The 23,611-nt window shown below is 38.6% G+C and overlaps 2 protein-coding genes across 16 annotated transcripts in view; one reads left to right on the plus strand and one right to left on the minus strand.

Moving 5' to 3' along the window:
* SUPT3H (SPT3 homolog, SAGA and STAGA complex component) overlaps positions 1 to 16,735 on the minus strand; it is a 562,387-nt gene extending 545,652 nt beyond the window's left edge. For 6 of the 10 annotated variants that reach the window (XR_010119263.1, XR_010119259.1, XR_010119262.1 and 3 more), the window contains exons 1-2: positions 16,433 to 16,718; positions 3,574 to 3,674 (exon numbers count right to left, since the gene is read on the minus strand). Coding sequence is in view for 4 of the 10 variants with exons in the window: in XM_063633192.1 (XP_063489262.1) it covers positions 3,574 to 3,674 (101 nt within the window). In the remaining 6 variants the exon portion in view is untranslated. Of the gene's footprint in view, positions 1 to 3,573; positions 3,675 to 15,650; positions 16,136 to 16,432 lie in introns of those variants that run through there. The other 4 variants (XM_063633191.1, XM_055263940.2, XM_055263941.2 and 1 more) reach the window with 4 other exon arrangements.
* The window catches only part of RUNX2 (RUNX family transcription factor 2), a 281,684-nt gene that overhangs the window by 32,503 nt on the left and 225,570 nt on the right, over positions 1 to 23,611 (plus strand). The gene's annotated exons all lie outside the window — the stretch shown is intronic.

The raw sequence follows: 23,611 nt of genomic DNA on the forward strand, positions 1-23,611 counted from the left end.
TTATTCAAAGGAGCTGTGATAAAGAGCATATAGCAAATGTGCTCAGTTAAATGCACTAAGTAAGGCACAACTGCTATCACCCCAACCCACTAACACTTGTTAGACTACTAATCCTTTCCTTTGAAATCTGTAAGAAGGGGCCGGGCGTGGTGGCTCAAGCCTGTAATCCCAGCACTTTGGGAGGCCAAAGAAGGTGGATCACTTGAGGTCAGGAGTTCGAGACCAGCGTGGCCAACACATGGTGAAACCCCATCTCTACTAAAAATACAAAAATTAGCCTGGCGTGGTAGCGCATGCCTGTATTCCCAGCTACTTTGAAGGCTGAGGCAGGAAAATCACTTGAGGCCGGGAGGCGGAGGTTGCAGTGAGCAGAGATCAGGCAACTGCACTTCAGCGCCTGGGCAACAAAGCTAGATTCCTCTCAAAAACAACAAGAACAACAACAACAACACAACTTCTGTTAAGAATGCTTCACTGGTGGTATTTACCACCCAAATTCAAAATATGGTAAGTTCTTCAAGGCTCCAATACTAGGACAGATTGGTTGCCAGTTTGAGATTTAATAACAGATCATGACTATTTCATTTGTGCTTGACAACTAGACAACTTCCAGTGAAACCATTCCCCAGAAATGACACTACAATATTGTTACTTATTTAGAGGCCAGGGAGCCAAAAGAACAACTCATTAATAGCGAATGGATGGGGAAGACAGCAGCAGAAGATTGAAAAGCAGCAATATAAACAGGCTTAGAACTATGAACAGCAGCAGTAAAGTAGGGATTCACAGAACGAAATTACTGTAACACAAAATAAACATAGCAGCATAAGTCCACACTTTCTCATTTGAAATACACATAAGCAAGAATTAAATGTATATTGAGTCTAATTTTATACAATCAAAAGGCTAAAAATCTTATAACAATAGAAATACCGGTAAATTTAAAAAGATTCTGCCAATTTTGGCCCTATTTCCTTGTTCTATAAAGAAATTCCTAAGGGGGAGAAAAATAACTGCAGACTATAAATGATGAATGTAACTATTAGGAGTGGCCTCTCTATGAGGTCTGAAATAGAAGGAAAATGTACATTTCTTCCAGAGCTGTAGCCAACAATAACTTTTGCATTCCGAATCCAGCTTAGGTACATTGGTTGGGAAGATGTTTGCAAAAGTATTTAATAAAAAAGTGCTGAATTTAGCCTTTATTTTTTATCAGTTTTTTTTTAAATGGCCCAAGGTCCATCAAATGCACTAAGTAGAAGCTCTCCTAAGTATAAATAACAAAAGAATATAATACTATACAGCTTTTAATTTAATTTTTAATTTTTGTGGGAACATAGTTTGGTTTTTTTTAATATTTTATTTTTAATTTTGGTAGGTACATAGGTTTTTTAATTTTTATTTTTAATTTTTGTAGCCTTCTTCTTAAAGGCAACTGTCTTTTACAGATCAGAGATTATCAAACTTTTTCTGTAAAAGATCATACAGTAAATATTGTCAGTTTTACAGGCCATATAGTCTCTGTCGCAAATACTCAACTCTGGCACAGAGCATGAAGGCTTCAATAGACAACAGATAGATGAATAAGCCTGGGTATGGCAGAGTAAAATGTTATTTACAAAAACAGGCAGCAAGCCCATGACCATAGTTTGTTGACTTCTGCTATAGGACATCTGTTTTTAACTTTACTAACAAGTATATTGTTTTAATAAATACTATAAATTTTGAAATAAGATGTCTGGGATTTGCTTTAAAATACTTCATAGTTTTTTTAAAAAGGGAGAGTAGGGAGAAAGGTTAAATACGACTGGAAAAACAAAATTATTGTTAAAGCCAGATTATGGATATATAGGTTTCATTACACTATAAGTTTGAAAATTCCCAAATTAAAAGTTTTAAAAATACAAAGTAAATCAACGAACCAGCTCTACAGAAAAGAATTTTTTCACCTTACTCTAAACCTTTTAAAACATGCTTAGTATTTTTAAACATAATTAACATAATACAACATAAAATATTCTTAATATAAAGCCACTAAACTACAATGAAAAAAATTAAACTAATCCACAAAAATGTATATAAGCATAAACTCTTATAATATTCCATAATTTAAAATATAGGCTCACTTCATACAGTTGCTAAATATGTCAAATTTATTGGCATCTCATCTGAAAGGTGTAATCAATTTTTGGCTTTAGAATATTTTTATAAGAAATATATTATTTATATTAACATGTAATAGGTTTACTACTTTTCAAGTTAATGCATAAATTTCTTTCTTTTTAAATTCTAAGTAATTCTGGCCAACATGGCGAAACCCTGTCTCTACTAAAAATACAAAAATTAGCCGGGTGTGGTGGCACACCTCTGTAATCTCAGCTACTTGGGGGGCTGAGGCAGGAAAATCGCTTCAACCCAGAAAGTGAAGGTTGCAGTGAGCCAAGATTGTAGTGCCATTGCACTATAGCCTGGGCAACAGAGTGAGACTCTGTCTCAAAAAAAAAAATTTAACAATAAATTCTAAGTAATAAATATTAATAGATATAACCCTCATAAACAAATATTCTTCAGGATCTTCAATGATTAAAAGTATAAAAGGATCCTAAGGCCAAAAAGTTTGAGAGCTCCTGAACTAAATGTTTTCAATGTTGTATAAAGTAAGTTCATCATGCAATTATAAGATATATGCTCAAACTCATTTTACCTTTTAACAGTAATCATCACGTAGTTGACGTTAATTCAACTATGAAGGCTATCAATTTAGCCACAAGAGGAAGATACTTAAACCTTCAACAGATATATTCTTTTAAACTACCTGATAAGTCATGAATAATGTATCCACAGGAAAAGAAGAGCACTATAATATGTTGTCCCCCACCTTATACAGACAATTGTCTCCTGAACCAATACAATGAAAAACTACTATGTGTCAACAGACATTTCTAATATGCTGCCTCTCATCAAATCAAGAGATGTAGTTTCGCTTAATGCAAGAAACCAGAAATCAAGCTGAACAGAGCCTTAAGAAACCTTGACTCTGCAATTTCCCAAAGATTGAATACATCTCTTTTTTAAATGCTCTAAGTTTTTCCCCAATGTTCTGAAACACAGTGATTTCAAATATTATCAAAACTAAAAACTAATTTAAATTAGGCATACTGAATTATTACGACAGTTGAGAAAAACTAAGAACTTCCATGTGAAAACATTTCAACTGTCCAAGAATATAATCGGTCTCAAAATTTCCTAAATCTATAAACTAGAATAGAAATAAACAATACATAAGGCAGACACAGGCAAATAATAATTAGAGCAAATGTGTCCACATGATTATTCATTCTATCATTTATAAAGATGAACCAATACTCATTTTTCAAATACAGTACCACTGTAGCATTTTTAACCAATTTTGCCTCTACATACGGCAATTTAAAATGTTACCACAGTATTTCATTTTTACTTGATTAATAACAAATTATTTCCAAGTTAAGTTTTATAAATGTTATGTCTATTGTCTTTCAACATGAATAAATTTAAAACAGTAATAGCAATAGCATGCAAGGACATACTTACATCATACTCTGTAATTCTGTTGCAAAGCTTATAGACTTCCCTGTACTCCTTCCACTACTTGAAGTTGCAGTAGACATTGGACTAGATGCCGTATTATTCATCTAAATAAAAAGGAGAAATAAAGCTTACAAAATGTACCTAGCTTTAAGTAAATGCAAAAAAAAAAAAAGAAAGTAAATATAAATTACTTCAAAAAGTAGAGAAAATTTAAATTTCTGATTTGTTTTGCATAAAACTGATTCACTTACACTTAATGTTCTTTATTAAAATGAAATAGCAAGGTGGCAAAAAACTACTCAAGTAAGATGTCGGCCAATTACTCACTTCAGTGATAAATAACTTTAGCACCTATTTTACAATAGGTAATGTAAAAACAGTATTTATTAACTAGAGCTCATCGGTTTTCAAAATGTGCTTCAGGGAGCCCTATGGTTCATCAGCAATGCTTCAGGGCATTCCAGACGGACCCCAAGCACAACACACCCCCAGTTTCATTCAGGCCACGGAACAACCCTGATTTTTCTAGTTGATATATGAAGGTTCCAAGTAAGATCTCATTTAAAGAAACAATTCCACAGCTGAAAGATACAAAATTAGAAAACTACAGCATAATCTAAATCCTATTTGAACAAAAGCCTAAAATACAAATAATAATGTCAATCAATAGATCAAAAGCATTGTGATATTTTATAATCCTATGGGTAAATAACTTACTCAATTTAAAATGTGACATTTTTCCCAATAAAATTAAGGTGATGCATAATGATAAAGTGGGTGCCAATCCTAATGTATGACATTTTATTTAATGCATTAAAAAAATTAGCAAGATTTAGTCAAAAAAACATTAAAATAATGTCATGAAAGTAGGTAAACCCTCATCTATTATACTATTATGCTGGAATTGCTCAATAAACATTAGTTATTATTTCATATGCTTGCATAAACTTTGCAAAGCTGTAATTTTCCTCAAAATATTTTTTGCAGTTTCTAAAGAAGAATGTAAGATATTTAGAACATATGACAAAGTAAAGCAGTGCAGAGGACTTTTAGTAAACTAAGAGGGCAGGTTCTGGAGTCAGACTGCCTAGATTTGAATCCCAGCTCCGCTCCTTTGCTAAGACTTTGGCCAAGTTACCTAACTTCTCTGTGCTTCAGTTTCCTCATCTGTAAATGGCAATGATAATCTCGCCTTCTTAGGGCTGTTGTGAGAATTAAATGAATACATACAAAAATTTAGAGCAGTACTGATAGCACACAGTGAATACACAATAAATGTTAGCTATTATAATAAACAGACCTTAAGAACTCCCTCTTCCGTTAAGGCGGAAAGTTAAAGAAAAAAGAATTCCCCTTATCTGCTAAAAGCTTTTATATAAATTTAGATGTATTACCCTTTTTTCACAATCACACAAGTTTTTAAAACTTAAACATTTTTACTAAAAGACCTCTATGCAACTATACAAATATTAAGTAGCTTCTTTATAAGTTGAGTTTTCACTGCTGACATCACTACAACTACTAGTCACTTGGGCTCAAAATCTCAGACACTACCTTTGACTCCTTCTCCTGCATCTTACAATTTGTAAGAAGTCAAGTAAATTCTACTTTCTGTATATTCTCACATCCTTCCCCTCTTGTCCTACTGCTATGGCCTTCTAAAAACTCTTAACTACATCTTCTATCTCCATCTCAGTTCATTCTCCATACTGCTGCCAAATTTATCTTCTTAATATATCTTTCTAATCTAACCACTCCTGTGGGTAATGATAAAATTCATAAAAGGAACCTAAACCAGGGTCAAGGGCTGTGACGGAAGGGCTGGGCCCCACGAAAGAAGGTTGGGGAAAAAAACCTACTACAAATCACTGATAGAGACAGGCCTTATTTGAAGCTTTTGAGAAGGCGACACGACAAAGATCTAAGGCAAGCAGCACACCAGCTAGGTGACTAGGTTTGGAATATCCCAATATCCCTCTGGTCTAGTCTGAGGGCCCTAACAGCCAGGCCAAAACCACTATACCAAGAAGGCAAGAGCACAAAAAGCGAAGGAAAACAAAAACGTTCCACTTAAATTGAGCCTGAAAACCAAAATTCTAAAACATATGAAGAACATAATGCTAAGAAAGACCATCCCTTTTTTTAAGCCTAAATTTGTGCCATTGTTCAAAAAGACTTTTGGAATAAGTACCTTTCTCTACAAATAACACAGGAAAAGAAACATAACCATTTGAGACTCGGATTAAAAAAAAAAAAAATCACAAGTCCAAGACTGGGGGAAAATAGGAAACCAAGGACTTCCCTAAATAGTCCTGCAGAATTGGGACAAAATGTGAAAAAAGGGAGCCTGGATTTCTCAGAGACCTCAGGAAATGTTCCCTTGTTGTCCCAATAGAAGGCTGACAGAGCTATCTTGGAGAACATGTTAAACTCAAAGTGTAAGTGATAACCCCAGCCTCCAGAAAGTTATGATTTGAGTTGACTTGTCTGATTTGACAGACATGCGATTATCCTATGGTCAAATGTCCTGAGACATTGCTGGAGCAATCTGCTCCTTTTTCATTTTCAAATCCAGTCACCAAACCTAGTTTATTATAACCATGATCATCCTTTCACAGTCAAGTCAATTTTTATATCAAACAGGTATGAATAACATTTTTCTTGACATGATGAGCTGATAGGTCATTAGACTCTTTAAAATAATTATTTCCCATACCCACATTCTGTTTGATGATTTAGATAATTAACTTCTTTTGACATTAACTTCTTTACACATCAAAGTCCTATCATTCCAATGCTCTATTTCCTTTCTTTTAGACATTAAAAAAGTCTGTTAAAAGCAGAAGCACTGAAGTCAATTTTCACTAATACAGTTACTGTGGAACTGAAAACCTACTGTAATCTTCTCAATGGGTTAATGTCCTGCAGTTGTTTCAGCTTTCAATTGAAAATGCATCTGTTTGCCATATTTTACAAAATGAATTCAGATGTGCAGATTGGGACCTAGATTATTTCAACATGCCAGAGTTTAAATGTGAACCCAAGGAATAAGTTCATATCTGATTAACAGTATTTAAACCTGATCATTAAGCTAATAGCTAATATTATAACACACCTGTAAAACTGTGTTTCAGAGAAGAAAAACTGGCATTTACCTTTTAATTTAAAATGAAGGAATTTAAGGATACACCCCTTCCCTCAGAAAATATTGCTACCAAAAAAAAGTTTTAATTGTAGTGAAGTTAATCACAAAAAATGAGTTAAACAAAATGCAATGAACATGCTACTGGGTTTCTAGTTAGATCTCATATTTTGGGGGACTAAATGAACACAGAAGAAATACATTAAACATCTTTAAGCTTAAAAGACCTCAAATTGTTGAGAACCTTATTACTAGTTTCTGCACCGTCCAAACATCATCAAAATCTGGACTGTGAAAACTATCAGTCAATCCATTAATTAAAAGAGAGAAGTTTTAATCTTTTCTTCTACATTGCTGAAGAAAACTATTTCAGCAGACCTATGTACTGATTTTGAGCATCTACAGAGTTTCAATTCCAATGATAGCCTGAACATCCCACATAATATAAATAGAAAACTTTTATAATTAGAACATTTTTATTTTCATAAAATTCCAAAGGCAGGAAGCAATTATGGTTAAGCCAACACTATTATACACTGCGTTTTAGTTTTGTTGTTTAAAAAAATATCAGGTTACATCATGATCTAAATTTCTTCTGATGTGAAAAATAATACCAAATGGTCAATCACTGAGAATGCAAAAAATTAAAAATTAAATACATAAAATATCTATAAAAACTTCTAGACCTAGTGTTTAGAATAACACAAAGGTAATCTCAATATATTAATATATGCCCCATTTTAAGTGGACTTTGGAAGGTATTAAAAAGCCTGGTTTATAAACTTATCTCAAATCAGTCCCACCTGACCTCCCCAGCCTCCTTTTCTATAGCAAGCAAATCAAACTTTCACTATCTCCAGAACCATCCCATGTTCTTTTGAACCTTTACCCCTACAGTTCTCTCTACTTGCAATACCTTTTGAAACAATACGGTATCTCTCAACCTACCCACTCTACTGACCTAAGCCCATCTCCAAGAAACCCTCCCAGATATGTAAACAAAGAATTCTTTCTCTGACATCTATTTTAGTTTATATTAGTTTAATATTAAATTACTTTAGTGCATACTAATTATTTTAGTTGAATAAGCCTCTGTCCCACAGTGAATCCCTCCCCCAGCTATGGACAGTTGACATCATCTTCTACTTCCAGAGAAATAAAAAGCTATCATTTAGTCATTCCCTCCACTCTCCTTCACCAAAGACAGTGTATCGTATCCTCCCTTAATTCTCTCCTCTTATAATAAAGACACCCTCTTATTTAAAGCCAACACCACCAGTGCTTTGGATTCTTCATACCTAAGTATTTACGGGGCACCTACTACAGGCCAAACACCGTTTTAAGAGGTAGGGATATAGTAGTGACTAAGTCAGACAAAAAGAATACATTATAATGCAAGAGACAAGCACATAAACAAATACAATTTGAGGAAATAACAAATACTATGAAATCAAAAAAAAAGTTGATTTCAACTAGGAGGTGGCATTTAATATAAGATCTGGGAGGGAGCTCTGGAGAACTTCCCAACAGAAAGAACAGCAAAGTACCAAAATCCTGTGGCCAGTGTGGCTAGAAAGATATGAACACAGGGGTAGCAAGAGGGCAGATCTTATAAAGCCTTTAGGCCACAGGAGTTTACATTTCACTTGAGTGTAATGTGAAGCTATTAGAGAATTTTGAAAAGGGAAGTTACTTGAAATGTTTTAGGTTTAAAAAGATAACTCCAGCAGCTGGGAGAATATACTATATGGAAGCAAGAGTGCAATCAAGAAGACCAGTTAGGAAGTAATTGAGGTTGTGCAGACAAGAGATGACAGTGGCTTGAATTAGTTTAACAAGTGGAGATGATGAGAAGTGGTCAGATTTCCAGAATACATTTTGAAAGCAGAACTGATTTGCTGATGGATTACACGTGGGGTGTGAGAGAAGCACAGTCAAGGATGACTGAATTCTGGGGCCTTAGAAACTGGTTGAATGGTGGTGCCATTTACTGAGATCCAGAAGACTGGGAAGGAAAAAAAAAAACAGTTCAGTTGGGCCTATGTTAAGTTTGAGACAACTATTAGGCATTCAAGTGGAGATTTTAAAAACCTGCAGAAGCTCTGTGAGAGATGTTGTAAAGCAGAAAACTGAAAGAAAAGCCATGGTCACAAGATTTTTGTTAAGAAGGATAATTAATATAATAGAACTTTGTATAAGGATATAAGGACCAACTAATCTCATAAGTTCAGTTTCTCTGTCAGGAATAATTTATCTCACAGGATTCCATATAATGGGCACTAAAAAAAATCTGAATTGAAAATATCAAAACACCCTGTAAACATGAAAACTACCCCCATGCTTTCTCTCTAGATGATAAACAGCTAAAACTGTGCAGCATTACATATCCTACCTGAGCATCTTTTTGAACAGACATAGGAGCCCAGTGACAGACTGCTCCAAGACACAGGAGTTTCTAGCACATCCTCCTTCTCTAGTCTCACATTGTTTCTATTCCATATGCTTTCATATCCAGTACTCTCACAGAAAAATCGAGTTTAAAAAAAATTTTCTTTGCAAAAATAGTCCCTAAAGTGCACTGCAAATGTGCCTATCAGATTATCCTTAAGCCCTGACAAATGGCACATAGCACACTTACTTTTCCAACATTAAAACACTGTTGTTTTTACACAAACTTAAAGAGTTACTTAATGGTTAACTTTTGAGATATTTGGAAGATTTTGGCAGCAATTATACTCCTAACAGTAAGAGGTAAGTGTATTTGACAAACATGTCAAAAAAATAAGCAACTCCCTTAAAAATCAAGACTCTCTTCCAGTCTAGAGTCACATTTCAGAAATATTAAAGCTTATGAGAATTCCGCATTAAACATAAACAATTTACAAAAATATCTGATGTGTTTAAAAACAGTTTATGTGACCAAAAAGAAAAAGGACTGGGGGATTTACTGTAGGCATGTAAAAAATAGATGAATTTGGAGTTTATAAAGGGTGCTTCACCAGTATTAGCTCACTTTTTTTTTTTCACAATTACCCTACAAGACAAGCATGCTCCCTCTACCAATGAGGAAACTAAGACTGGCGGAAGGTCACAAATCCAATAAACAACAGGCTTTGATCCCAGATAGCAGATAACCTGAAATATTCAGGCCATTTAGATATACTATTTTTTAATAAAAATCCTCTCATTTTAGTGCTTTAGCTTTTTCATTAGTAAAAGATCTCTATCTCCTAAAACACTAAAATATTGTGAAATTACTGAAAAGTTGTAAACATAGCAGTCAGGGGACTTACACGGTCATTAAGTTATCTTGGAGACTGATGACTTCAAACACTCAGTTAAGAAATTCTTTTGTTTAAAAGAAAATCTTAGGTAGACGGATAAGCAACTATAACAGACAAATATATATGCAAATTGGTGGGAGGGAACCAAAGACATCTGAGCAGACTTCAGAACTACAGTTTGAAAATCACTAATTTCCTCCAAATCCCTCATTTTTCAGGTGAGGAACTGAAGTCCAGAGGGGTTTCTTGAACTGCCCAAGGACACACTACTATTTAGTGATACAAGCTGGGACTAAAACTGAGGTCCCCCGACACCTGGTCCAGAGTTCTTTCTACTATACATCAAAGAATATACAAATAAAAGTGTATCATAACTAACCCAAAAGGCCTCCACAATGTGTATGTCACAGTGAACTGTGTTGTGAAATATTAGTATCTGCCTATGCCAAACCACAATGGGAGCAGTAAAGAGCTAGGCTCTGGAGTTAAAATATAGGCTCTAACACTTACGCATGACCTTGGGCAAGTTAGGCCACCTCACTGCCTCAGTTCCCTCATCTCTAAAATGGAGATTAAAATTACTTCTCTCATAGGTTACATAAAATAACATATGTAAAGCCCTTAGGAAAGTGCCTTGTACATATAAGGCATTTAGTTCATGCCAACGATGATGATTAACTCATGCAAAAGCATAGCTTCTTGAAAATATATCACAAAAGATTATTGTTAAACATGTATATTCTCAAAGAATGTTATGACTAAGAGTAGACCTTTAAAGACTAATATGAATAAAGTGAAATACACAGAATTCAGTGTATAAAACCACTATAGCATTTAAATCAGCAAAAGTACATTTCAAGATTTTTTTAATGATTTATATTTTTGTTATTTTAGTTTATAAAGTATATTCACATAAATTGTTTCAATTTACTGTCCTGTGAATTCAACAGCATCTTTTCAGTAACTCCTACATACCATACACAAAACAGAGTACTATTTTCCTTTTGAGACAGTGTCTCTCTCTGTTGCTCAGGATGGAGTACAGTGGCACAATCTCAGCTCACTGCAATCTCCACCTCCTGGGCTCAAGCAATCCTCCCACCTCAGCCTCCCAGCAGTTGGTACTACAGGCACGAACCACCAAGCTTGGCTACATTTTTTTTTTTTTTTTTTTTTTTTGAGAATGGAGTTTTGCTCTGTCACCCAGGCTGGAGTGTAATGGCACAATCTTGGCTCACTGCAACCTCCGCCTCCAGGGTTCAAGTGATTCTGATGCCTCAGCCTCCCGAGTAGCAGGTGCACACCAAGACACGTGGCTAATTTTTGTATTTTTAGTAGAGACAGGGTTTCACCATGTTGGCCAGGCTGGTCTCAAACTCCTGACCTCAGGCAATCCACCCGCCTCGGCCTCCCAAAGTGCTGGGATTACAGATGTGAGTCACCGCACCCAGCCCAGCTAATTTTTGTTTTAAATTTTTTGTAGAGACGAGGTCTCACTATATTGCCCATCACTCTTAGGCTCAAGCAACCCGGGTCTCTCTTGGCCTCCCAAAGTGCTGGTATTACAGGCATGAGTCACAGAGCCGGCCACTATTTTCATGTTCATTATCTTATTTAACCTTAACTACCCATTAACTATGGGCCAGATATTTTCAGAGGGAGAACTACAGTACAAAAAAGCCTCAAAGACCCATTCTAGAAAGTAAGAGCCTCATTAGTATAACCTATTAGGTGGGAATATGTTTGGATAAATGAGATACAATGGAAGGAACACATCAAGTGCCCAAGAAAATGTTGGTTCTCCCTTAGCAGTAGTATGGGGTTGTTTTCCGTAGAAAATATATTGTGACCAGATGAAAAAAGCACCATTACTGTGACTTAAAAATATTATTTGTTTTTTTGTGTGTATTTGGTTTTTGAGATACAGTATCGCTCTGTCGGCCAGGCTGGAGTGCAGTGCACGATCTCGGCTCACTGCAACCTCCACCTCCCAGGTTCAAGCGATTCTCCTGCCTCAGCCTCCTGAGTACCTGGGACTACAGGCACGCACCACCATGCCCAGCTGATTTTTCTGTAATTTTAGTAGAGACAGGGTTTCGCCATGTTGGCCAATCTGGTCTCCAACTACTGACATCAAGTGATCCACCCACCTCAGCCTCCCAAAGTGCTGGGATTACAGGTGTGAGCCACCACACCCAGCCTGTGACTTACAATATTATTTGTAAAAGAGAACTGTTTTCAGTAATAGTGCCTATTATACACTATCTATGCTGTTCCACAAAATTTACAGTACAATTTTTGCAGGTCACTCTTCAGTGGAGGTTGTAGGTAGACAAGATGAGACAAAACCAATTCAATATAAAAATGTTTGTGAAGTAAGATGGCAATTCTTAAATGTAGTTCTCATTTGATGCCACCAACAGTCCCATGAGAAGACGGGATGAGGTTGGGTACTAATTCCATTTTACTGATAAGGAAATTGAGGCTCTGATATTAATAAGTTAAATACCTTAACTGAAATGACAAAAGAATGTGCCAGAAAAGGGCAAAAGCTAGGTTTCCAGAACTGGGTCTTAGTGCTCTTTTCACCAACCCACAGAACATCTCAGAACATTATTATCACTTCTAGATTATCCAATAAACTTAAGGCTACAGCAGCTAATAGTTACTGAACTGCACAGAACCCATCACATGAGTTATTTAAATTAACCTCTTACGAACCTAGAAGCAGACGCCATTACCATCTTCATTTTATAAATGAGGAACTGAGTATTCTTAGGAAGATTAAATAATTTGTCCCAAAACACATGGTTAGGAAGCAGCAGAGTGAGAACTCAAATCAAGTGTTAGAGCCTCAATAAAATATTTTACCCACTTCAGTATAAACTTAATATAATAATGCGTGTGGCTGAATTATTTTTCATTAAGTAAACTGTAAGGAAAACCCTTCTTTAACATTCTAGTACATAATCAGATTTCTGACAGATTTCACTATTCAACCTCACCATAAAATAAAATCAGTGTTATTTCAACACAAATACTCAATCTCTTGATTTGACTGACATAGACTAACATGCAGTCACCCCCACCAAAAGATAATTTTCTTCCAGAGGCAACCAAAACTCAAGCTGCTAAAGGTTTCTATCCAAAGCAAAATTTTAAAATTATCAGTGGCTTAAATGGGAAAGTCACTTGCTGGCCTTATTCCAGGTATCTCATTTATTATTTAGACACAAAAACAGTAATTTTGTCACTGTTCTAAAGTATATTTCTGGCCGGGCGCGGTGGCTCACACCTGTAATCCCAGAATTTTGGGAGGCAGAGGCGGGTGGATCACTTGAGGTCAAGAGTTCAAGACCAGCCTGGCCAACATAGTGAAACCCTGTCTCTACAAAAAATACAAAAATTAGCCGGGCATGGTGGCGTGTGCCTGTAATCCCAACTACTCGGGAGGCTGAGGCAGGAGAATCGCTTGAACCCAGGAGGGGGAGGTTGCAGTGAGCTGAGATTGCACCACTGCACTTCAACCTGGGCAACAAGAGCAAAACTCCGTCTCAATAACAATAATAATAATAAAGTATTTCTGATATTGCAATGTGGTTAATCATCCTAAAACTATATATTACAAGTTCCAACAAGGCTAACAGTAGAGTGACATTATTATGTGGTCCCAATTCGAACATTTTTGACAGTGAAAGGGGTTCTATTAAATTAAATAATTGTGCGGGCTGGGCGCGGTGGCTCACGCTTGTAACCCCAGCACTTTGGGAGGCTGAGGCGGGCGGATCACGAGGTCAGGAGATCGAGACCACGGTGAAACCCCGTCTCTACTAAAAATACAAAAAAATTAGCCGGGCGTGGTGGTGGGCACCTGTAGTCCCAGCTACTCGGAGAGGCTGAGGCAGGAGAATGGCGTGAACCCGGGAGGCGGAGCTTGCAGTGAGCCGAGATTGCACCACTGCACTCCAGCCTGGGTGACAGAGCGAGACTCCATCTCAAAAAAAAAAAAAAAAAAAATTGTGCTGGAACAATCAGGCTTTATACCACGACTGTCTCAGAAAAATTAAGATATTACAGTCACCCATAAAAAGCACCCCATTCTGATTTGTATATTATGAGCTATTCTCTCTGATTTAATTCGTGAGCTTTAAGTTATTGTTCCAGATCTAACAATTAAGACCTTAAGACCAAGAGCATCTTTTTTTTTTTTTTTTTTTTTTTTTTTTAAAAAAGACAGGGTCTCCCTCTGTAGCCCAGGCTGGAAGCCTGGCCTGATCATGATTCACTGCAGCCTTGAACTCCTAGGTTCAAGAGATCCTCTGGCCTCAGCCTCCCAAAGTGCTGGGATTACAAGCATGAGACAACGTGCCTAACCCAAGGGCACCATTTTACAGACATCAGGCCAAGGTTAAGGGTGCTACTGCTACCTATAAAGGTTTTTTGTTTGTTCTTTTAGTTTCATTTTCAAATTTGACTTTATATACACTTGCTTTAAAAAAAAAAAAAAAACAGATACCCATATTTCAAGGAAAGTAATTTTGTGAAACATCTATTACCTAATTTCACTTATCTCTCCAAAAGATTTGGATAACCACAAAACTAGTTCTAAAATGTCCTAATGCTCAAGAGTTACAATTTTTCAAATCGCTTTATTACATAAAAGGTTAAAAAAGAAAAAAACCTGAATAAAAAGAGCTGGAAACTTCTCACTGAAAACCAACCAAAGTGGTAAAAGATAGTAGAAACCGACAATCACACAATAGTACAATAATGTTTAAAGAAAACTCCAGTTAATACTGTCATAGCTCTCTGAATCTGGCATTAGCTGTACAACCTAAGAGACAACGTTTTGCTTTAATTTGTCAAGATGTAAATAAGTACTAACAGACCCATGGTCTGAACTGCAGTATTTGAATGAAAGGCATTATTTGAATATAATTACAATTCCCTATGGCAATAAATGTTCCAAAGAGCTGGCTTCTCTGATTTAAAACTCAACCATATCAAGACTTGGAAGGACTCTCAAAATCTAAATTGTAGACCTGTGCTGTCCAATGCAGTAGCCACCACTAGCCACATGTAGGTGTTTAAACGTAAATCAATTTATTAATTTATGAATAAAATTAAAAATTAAGTTCCTCAGTGACACTTATCACATTTCAAGTGCTGAAGAGCCACTGTGCCTAGGCTACCACTAGTGCCTAAAGGCACAGATTACGGAACATCTCCATCGAGGCAGAAACTGCTAGTGAAAAGTGCAGCCCTAGACTTAGGCACACTTCCTTCGCTCCAATGTCCCGAATATCCTGAGATAAGAAACTTTCAATATCACAGTGAAGTGCATTCCATTCTTGCACAGTACTATCACGAACTGTTTCTCATAGGCAAATTCAGCCTCTTTGAAACATTCACCAGAAATTCCCCAAGTTCTGTCCTTCAAGTAAATCTTTGCAGGGCGAATTTAATTCCTCTTCCAAAGTCTGCCCTTCACATATACTAAGACCCCAGGTCCTCTCCTTCCAAATACATACATACATACATACACATACATATATACACACATATGTATATACATATATATACACACACATTTCTTTCTACCGAAATAATTTAACATTTCTATTAACCTCATGGAGAAATGCTAATTTACCCACGTGTACAGTAATACTATGTCCAGGATCGTCTGAGTGTCAAATATTACATATCACTGTCTTCATAACTTCACTCTCACTTGTGAGACCAAGTGTCCTGATTCTCTGAGAAGATAAGGTCACAGTCATTCGGAACTCCTAAAACATGGAGAGCAAAAGCAGAGCTAACAGGTACTGAGCAGCACCTGGCGCTGTTCTAAGCGTTTAACGTGTATTTTCTCATATAATCCTCACAATTCTGAACTAGGCTATAAGATCGCCATTTTACAGATTATAACAAGGCAGACAAGCTAAATAATTTCCCCAGGGGTCACAGACGTGAGCTCACCCCACAGAGAACACAGTTGATATTTTCCTCTTTCTGGATGCTACACTCCCATTAACTACCTAACTCTTCTCTCGCCGTGCCATAAAGCAACAATTTCCCTCTTTAGTGATTCCTCCGGCAGCCCCCACACTACCTAAACAACCCGCGCACCCCGCTTCTTAGCACAGCCCAGTCCCCCTCACCCCACGCCCACCCGCCAACAGGGAGGAGTCGAGAGGCAACTCCACGCTCGGCAGCAGAACCAGGGCGCTGCGCCCGGCCAGCGCCTCCCACAGCCGCCCTCCCTTCAACACTCCGGCGTAGACGCCAAAGACCCAGGCGGCCGCCCTCGAGCCGGGGCCAGGGCGTGGCCGGCGCGGGGGCCCAGCGAAGCTGGGATCTCCGCGCTGCGTCCCTCCCGGCTTTCTGACGTCTCCCCCGCCCGCACCCCCGCACCGCCCCCCGCACGCCCCACAACCTCTGCTTTAAGAACCCTTGTAGGCACTGCTGCGCTTCCCGCGAGGAGAATGTAGGGGTGGAGATGGTGCGGTTTCTGCTGCTGCGGCCCGGGACACGCTTGGAAAAGGGCAGGGTGGGGGAGGGGCAGAGAGTGTGGAGTGTAGAAAGGGAAAAGGTGACTCGGCTGTGTGACGGGGGGGATGGGGGGGTGCAAGATGGCGTGAGCCCGACTCTCGGTGGGGCGGGGGTTGCGGAGACTGAGGAGTAAGCGATACGGACGCCCCCAGCACTGGCAGTGCGGGCGCATGCGCGCTCGGCCAGGTGGCGCGCGGTCTCCCAGCCCTAGCGAGCTACTTCCGCCACGCTCGCCGGGGGTGGGGCGTTGTGCGCGGCCTTCAGGGCCTGGCGTGGGCAGCGCTGAGCCACGCGGCGGCGTTTAGATCTGTGGCCGCTGGGAGCGGAGTGGGGACGAGCTGAGATCGGTCAGGGTGTACAGGGTGCACAGGGTGCAGGCTTGAATTCTTTAGGAATTGGGCCCGAGAGGGCTAGGATGTTTGAAGGATTGCGTGACCGGCACTGGAAGTTGATTTTCAACTCCACGGAAGAGATTCACCGTTCTAAGCTTCTTTCCAGGAATTGGAGTGAACGGGATCTTAATGGGATTGCGCGTTTACAATGGCGAAGGGAAACGGAGGAGTCTGAACGCTCCCCGCAGGGCCGCAGTGCGGGCGTGTGGACGTGGAACCCTTTCTGGGACGGCGAAACCAGCTCTTCGCCGCTTCCGCGCGCCATCACTCCCTTCCCTGATCTCGCACAGAATCTGTTTCATTAATCTGCAATTAATGTTTTTTCCCCAACTCATGTTACCAGACGCAGGCGTTTAACTACCATGTTTTGTTACTGAAAACTTTTTCTACTTGAAGCCTTTTTTTTTTTTTTGGCCGATTCCGTGTTTAGATTTTGACCTGTTCCTCATTTTAAAAGCTTGCACCCCCAGTATTCAACTGTACATCCTGTCCTGCCACATTTGATTGATACAGATGTAGTTGTTTAAATAATACAGTAGTCGTAAGACAATGCTTTCAGTCTTTCACTCTTTATATGAAGTCTTATTTATATTTTAACATTCTTATTGGCTGCTTAGAGAAGAAAACTGGTTATCCATGCTCACCTTCACACCTGTGTTGTCAAATACTATAAAATACTGTATTTTATAGGAATTCAAGTATTAACCCTCACCAAGTCTTTTTAAGCATCACTGCTTCAGTTATTTTCTTGCCTATGGATACTGTGAGTTCTGAAATAATGCCTTCCTTCTATTTGCTTAAATTGTTTAAAATAGCAACTTATTTGGTTATTTCCTCTGTGGATTGTAGTTGAGTCTGCTAGTATTGTGTTTGATTCTCTTTAATCTCCCCAACACTTCAATATTTGCCAAATACCTAAAATTCCAAAAGAATAGATATATTTAGGATGTGAGAGTTCGGCATGATATGTAAATAAGGGATCAATTCATTGCTGAGCAAAGTGTGCAGTATAAGGGAAAGTAACAGAGTGAGTATCGTGATAACTTCTTGCATGGGAAGACTGGTTGAAAGCTCTTTTGAGTACATTACCTAGAAATTAGTTAGTAGATTAAGAGAAAAATTAATGTTCACGTCTAAAGAAACATAAAAGCAGATCATTTCAATTAAAATTATGTTCAGTTAATGTTGTCATAGAAGTTCCTGCACTGGAGTTTCACCTGCATCAAATGAGTACCCGTTTGATCTAGTTTATCAGGACAGAATCCAGATCATCTTATTCTAGGGTGCTGGTGTCCAGCCTGCATAAAATCACACACAGGCCGGGCGCGGTGGCTCACGCCTGTAATTCCAGCACTTCGGGAGGCCAAGACGGGCAGATCACAAGGTCAGGAGATCGAAACCATCCTGGCCAACATGGTGAAACCCCATCTCTACTAAAAATACAAAAAAGTATTCGGGTGTGGTGGCATGCGCCTGTAGTCCCAGCAACTCGGGAGGCTGAGGCAGGAGAATCGCTTGAACCTGGGAGGCGGAGGTTGCAGTGAGCCGAGATCACGCCATTGCACTCCAGCCTGGCAACAGAACTAGACTCCGTCAAAACAAGAAAAAAAAAAATCACACACAACAAAAGTTAATGAGAGTGACACATGGAGAAGGGAAACTGAGTTAAGGCATTGATACAGGAAGTTTAAAAATTTATTCTTAGGAAACTGAATTGGGCTGTTGGCAGAGATCTGAGTTTTAAAGTCACATGAGTTAACCAGGTTCCTACCTCCTGGAATTTCTTAAAATCCATTTTTGAAAATCTGATTTAGCCATAATTTTGCTCATAGTTTGAGAACATTGCCATATACAAAGGGCCAAAAATATTTTTGCATTACATTCATATTAAATATCCTAAACTATCAATGGTACTAGGGTATCTTAATTATAACAAAGCTAGAACAGCGAAGCTGTTGCTGAAGTTAAGGCTTTGATGACTACCACATCTCAGAAAAACAAGTGATTTCCAAGGCACGTGGGGAAAATGCATCAGGAGACCAAGTTAATTTATCACTCCACGAAAATGTCTCCATGACCTGGACAAAATTGTTAAAGAAAAATGAAGCATTGTTAGTGTAGACTTTTACATTCCTCTGGCATGTAACATTCACATAGACTGACTAGTGCAAAGAGAAAGTGCATATATCTAACTAAAAGTGCCCATGAGCATCTTAAAATGATTAGGTAGTAAGCCCACATTCTCAACAGAACAGCAGAAGTCATGGCTAATATGGAACCATCTCTCTGATTCCATGGAAGTGGTTTCTTATTATTATTATTTTTTGAGACAGAGTCTTGCTCTGTCACCCAGGCTGGAGTGCAGTGGCCCAATCTCGGCTCACTGCAACCTCCGCCTCCCCAATTCAAGCGATTCTCCTGCCTCAGCCTCCTGAGTAGCTGGGATTACGGGCATGCGCCACCACGTCTGGGTAATTTTTGTATTTTTAGTAGAGGCGGGGGTTTCACCATGTTGGTCAGGCTGGTCTCAAACTCCTGACCTTGTGATCTGCCTGCCTCGGCCTCCCAGAGTGCTGGGATTACAGGCATCAGCCACCTCACCCGGCCAGAAGTGGTTTCTTCTCATGTGGATGCCACAGTGACAGTTCAGGTGACCTGGAAATTCTTTGTTGTTTGAGATTCATAACTCTTACTTGCTAGGATGTTTGTGGGGACTTTTTATTTTCTATTTATCAATTATTTCATCCTTTGCTATATTTGCCTTCTATTTTTAATGCTTAAGTTGTCACCATGGAAATAAACTGGGTGGATTGCATATTGTTTAGAACTGTATATTGCAATTGTTGCTATATTAGTTTTCTGACGATGAGAACTGTTTTCCAGTTGCATTCTCAAAAGTATCTTGTTTTATGTTTAGAGCAAGTTGTTCTGACCGAAAAGATTACTCAGCCCGGTAGTACCTGAGCAAGTCATTTAACATCATTGGACCCCAGTTTTTGTATCTGTAGAATGAGGTGATAGAACCAAATGAACTAAAACCTTACAGCCCTAAAATTCTATGTTCCTTCAAAATGAGACTAGCCAAAGGATGGATCCTGAAGTTGTGCAGAATAATTTCAGCATTTGTGCTACAAAAATTACAAAAGTATTCAGGGCTTTTTTTTTCTTTTGAGAGATGGTTTCCCTCTCTGTTTGTTGCCCAGGCTGGGGTGCAGTCATGCAATCATAGCTCAATGTAGCCTCAACCTTCTGGGCTCAAGCAATCCTTCCACCTCAGCCTCCTCAGTAGCTGGGACTACAGACATGTGCCACGACACTCAGCTAATTTTTAAATTTTGTGTATAGATGGGGATCTCCCTATGTTGCCCAGGCTGGTGTCAAACTCCTAGGCTCAAGAGATCCTCCTGCCTCAGCCTCCCAAAGTGCTGGGATTACAGGAGTGAGCTGCCATGCCCTGCCTGATGTTACACATTTCAAAAGAAAAACCAACATGAAAAGATGTATCAAATATGCTGATGCACTGCAGGGGGTCGGGGTATCACAAAATTGTTAATATGTAATCAAATTGGCTTCCCCTACCTTCCAATTGCATGCATAAGGAAAAGCAGTACAATGATTAGAAAAAATGTTAAAAAATTATACAGTACCAGGTAGCTTGTAGAATTGTAATCATGATCATCCTCTTAGGGATGTGTCATTGTAGATTTCACAGTCCAGGGTCTTTTAAAATTAGTGCTTGGCTGCTGAAAAAATGATTATGTTTTTGAGAGTCAGAATGGTAAGGGAACCATGGAATATCAGAATTTCAAAGAGCCTTTGAGCTCTTCAGGCACATGAAAACTTAGTTGTTCCCGTTCCCATGGAATCCAATATGTAATACTCTTGTACTGGAATCAAACAACTTTTACATTTCAACAGATTGTTGTAGGCCTACTATGTACCTGACACTATTCTCGAAGCTGCAGATAGAGCAGTGAACAAAACAGACAAAAACCTATGCCATCATCAAACTCACATGCTAGTAGGAGTTAGAAAATAAAAACAAATGCCTAAAATAAATACCTAAATTATATAGTATGTTAGAAGGTCATGAGTGTTATCAGAAAAGTTTATACAGGAAGGGACGTGGAAGGAGACCAAGCACAGGAGGAATGGGGAAGATGTAATTTTTAAATTGGGCAGTTGAAGCAGGCCTCACTGAGAAAGTAGTATTTGAAGAATGACTTGAAAGTGAAGGAGATACCTGCACATATCTGAAGAAAGAGCATTCCAGGCTATGAGAACAACTTGTGCAAACCCTAGGGTGGGGACAGGTCTGGTAAGTTGAAGCGACTGCCAGGAGGCCACTATAGCTAAAGAAGAGTAACCCAGAAAGAAAATCATGTGATATGAGGTCAGAGAAGCACTAGGCCAGATGGTGAAAGGCCTTGTGTGCCTGACACTGAGAGGCTATTGGCAGAAGATTGACATCATAAGATTTAGGCTTTAAATTGGTTACCTTAGATGCTAGGTTGAAAATAGCCTGTAGAGTGACAGGTCCTATTGCAGTAACCCAGGCAAAAGATGATGGTGGCTTGTACTAGGGTTGTTACAGTAGAGGCCTTAAGACATGGTTGGGTTCTGGGTATATTTTGAAAACCAATATGATTTGTTGACACATTGGATTTAGGGTTCTAGAGAAAGAGAGGAATCAAGGATGAACAATTTTGTTCAGAGCAACTGGAAAAATGGATTTGCTTACATTAGCTGAGATGGGGAAGATTGGGGTTGGAGTGTGCTGAGTAGGTGCAAGAGATCAGGAATGCAGTTTGGGGAATAAGTACATAATTAAGCATGATGTTTGTATTATCTTTAATGTTTTTCCATCAAAAATAAGTAAGTTCTGGGCTGGGCATGGTGACTCACACCTATAATTCCAGCACTTTGGGAGGCCAAGGCAGGTGGATCATTTGAGGCCTGTTCAAGACCAGCCTGACCAACATGACGAAACCTCATCTCTACAAAAAAACACACAAAAAATTAGCCAGGTGGGGTGGCACATGCCTGTAATCCCAGCTACCAGCTACTTAGGAGGCTGAGGCAGGAGAATCGCTTGAACCCAGGAGGCAGAGGTTGCAGTGAGCCAAGATAGCGCCACCGCACTCCAGCCTGGACAACAAAGTGAGACCCTGTCTCAGTAAATAAATAAGTTCTTAAGGAAATGAAAAGTTTCAATTTGTAGCATTTTATAATAATTAATTTCTAATCTTGCTCATGTAATAAAGTTCCATTTAGACCTATCTAACATATGTCAAAGAATACCTTCAAGAAAGTTTGAAAAAAGCTAAACATCCCCTTGTTTAAAAAAAAAAGAAAAATTTTTTTTCATCTATCAATCCTTGAAGGTAGAGAATAAAGTTAAGACAAGTATACAGAAACATCCAGTTCTCCAAAGTATTTTCATTGAAACTGAATCTATTTCAGTGAATTATTCAAATAACTGCCTTCTTTTTCTATTACGTGTGGAAACAGGACCAAAAGTTATTTGGTGCCATATAAAATAAACTATAGTGTGGCTAGTGCAACCTGCTATTCCTACTTCACATTCTGAAGGTGGATGCGCCAAACCTATTTTGACTAAGTAATGCTCAGATCATTTGTTAAATAGTAATCAGGGAACTGTACCAACAGGTTTCACCAGGTTACTTTGTTTTTATTTTTAGCTTTTTACAGATGCAGCATAAGCTGTATTTTCCTCTTTCCAGAATATATTTAAAACCATTTCTTTAACTCAGTCAGGTATAGTGTAAAAAATAAGGGCTTTGGTGTCACTTTAGCCATAATGCTGGGCAAGTTATTCAACTGAAAATAAGCGTCCTCCACTGTAAAATAAGAATAAGAATACCTAATGTAGGAAGGTTGATATCAGGATTTAAATGGGAAGTTCCTGACACATTGAAAATATTTAATAATTTGTAGTTATTATTGTTTTCCAGGGGTGGGGGGATGGTCGGAATTTTTTTGTTTTTTTTTTTTTTTTAGACAGAGTTTCGCTCCATTGCCCAGGCTGAGTGCAGTGGCATGATCTCAGCTCACTGCAACCTCTGCCTCCTGTGTTCAAGCTATTCTTATGTCTCAGCCTCCTGAGTAGCTGGGACTACAAGCATGCACCACCACGCCCGGCTAATTTTTGTATTTTTTGTAGAGACAGCATTTCGTTATGTTGGCAAGGCTGGCCTCAAGTGATCCTCCCACCTTGGCTTCCCAAAGTGCTGGGATTATGGGTGTGAGCCACTGTGCCTGGCCAGTTTTCCAGTTTTTATTATAATTAGTTATTGAGTAATTTTATAATGTTTATATTTTTTAATGTGTTAGATATAGTACTATTAAACACAAAATCTTATCTCAAGTATTAGATATTAGGGTGTTTTTTTTTTTTAAAGACCGGGTCTCACTCTCTCCCAGACTGGAGTGCAGTGGCACGATCATAGCTCACTGTAGCTTCAAACTTCAGGGCTCAAGCAATCCTCCCACCTGATGCTACAGATGCACACCACCATACCCAGTTAATTTTTTAAAAAAATTTTATGGAGATGGGGTCTCACTATGTTGCCCAAGCTGATCTCAAACTCCTGGCCTCACGTCATCTTCCTGCCTCAGCATCCAAACTGCTGGGACTACAGGCATGAGCC

This window comes from Symphalangus syndactylus, chromosome 23 (genome assembly GCF_028878055.3).
Source record: "Symphalangus syndactylus isolate Jambi chromosome 23, NHGRI_mSymSyn1-v2.1_pri, whole genome shotgun sequence".
Lineage (NCBI taxonomy): Eukaryota > Metazoa > Chordata > Mammalia > Primates > Hylobatidae > Symphalangus > Symphalangus syndactylus.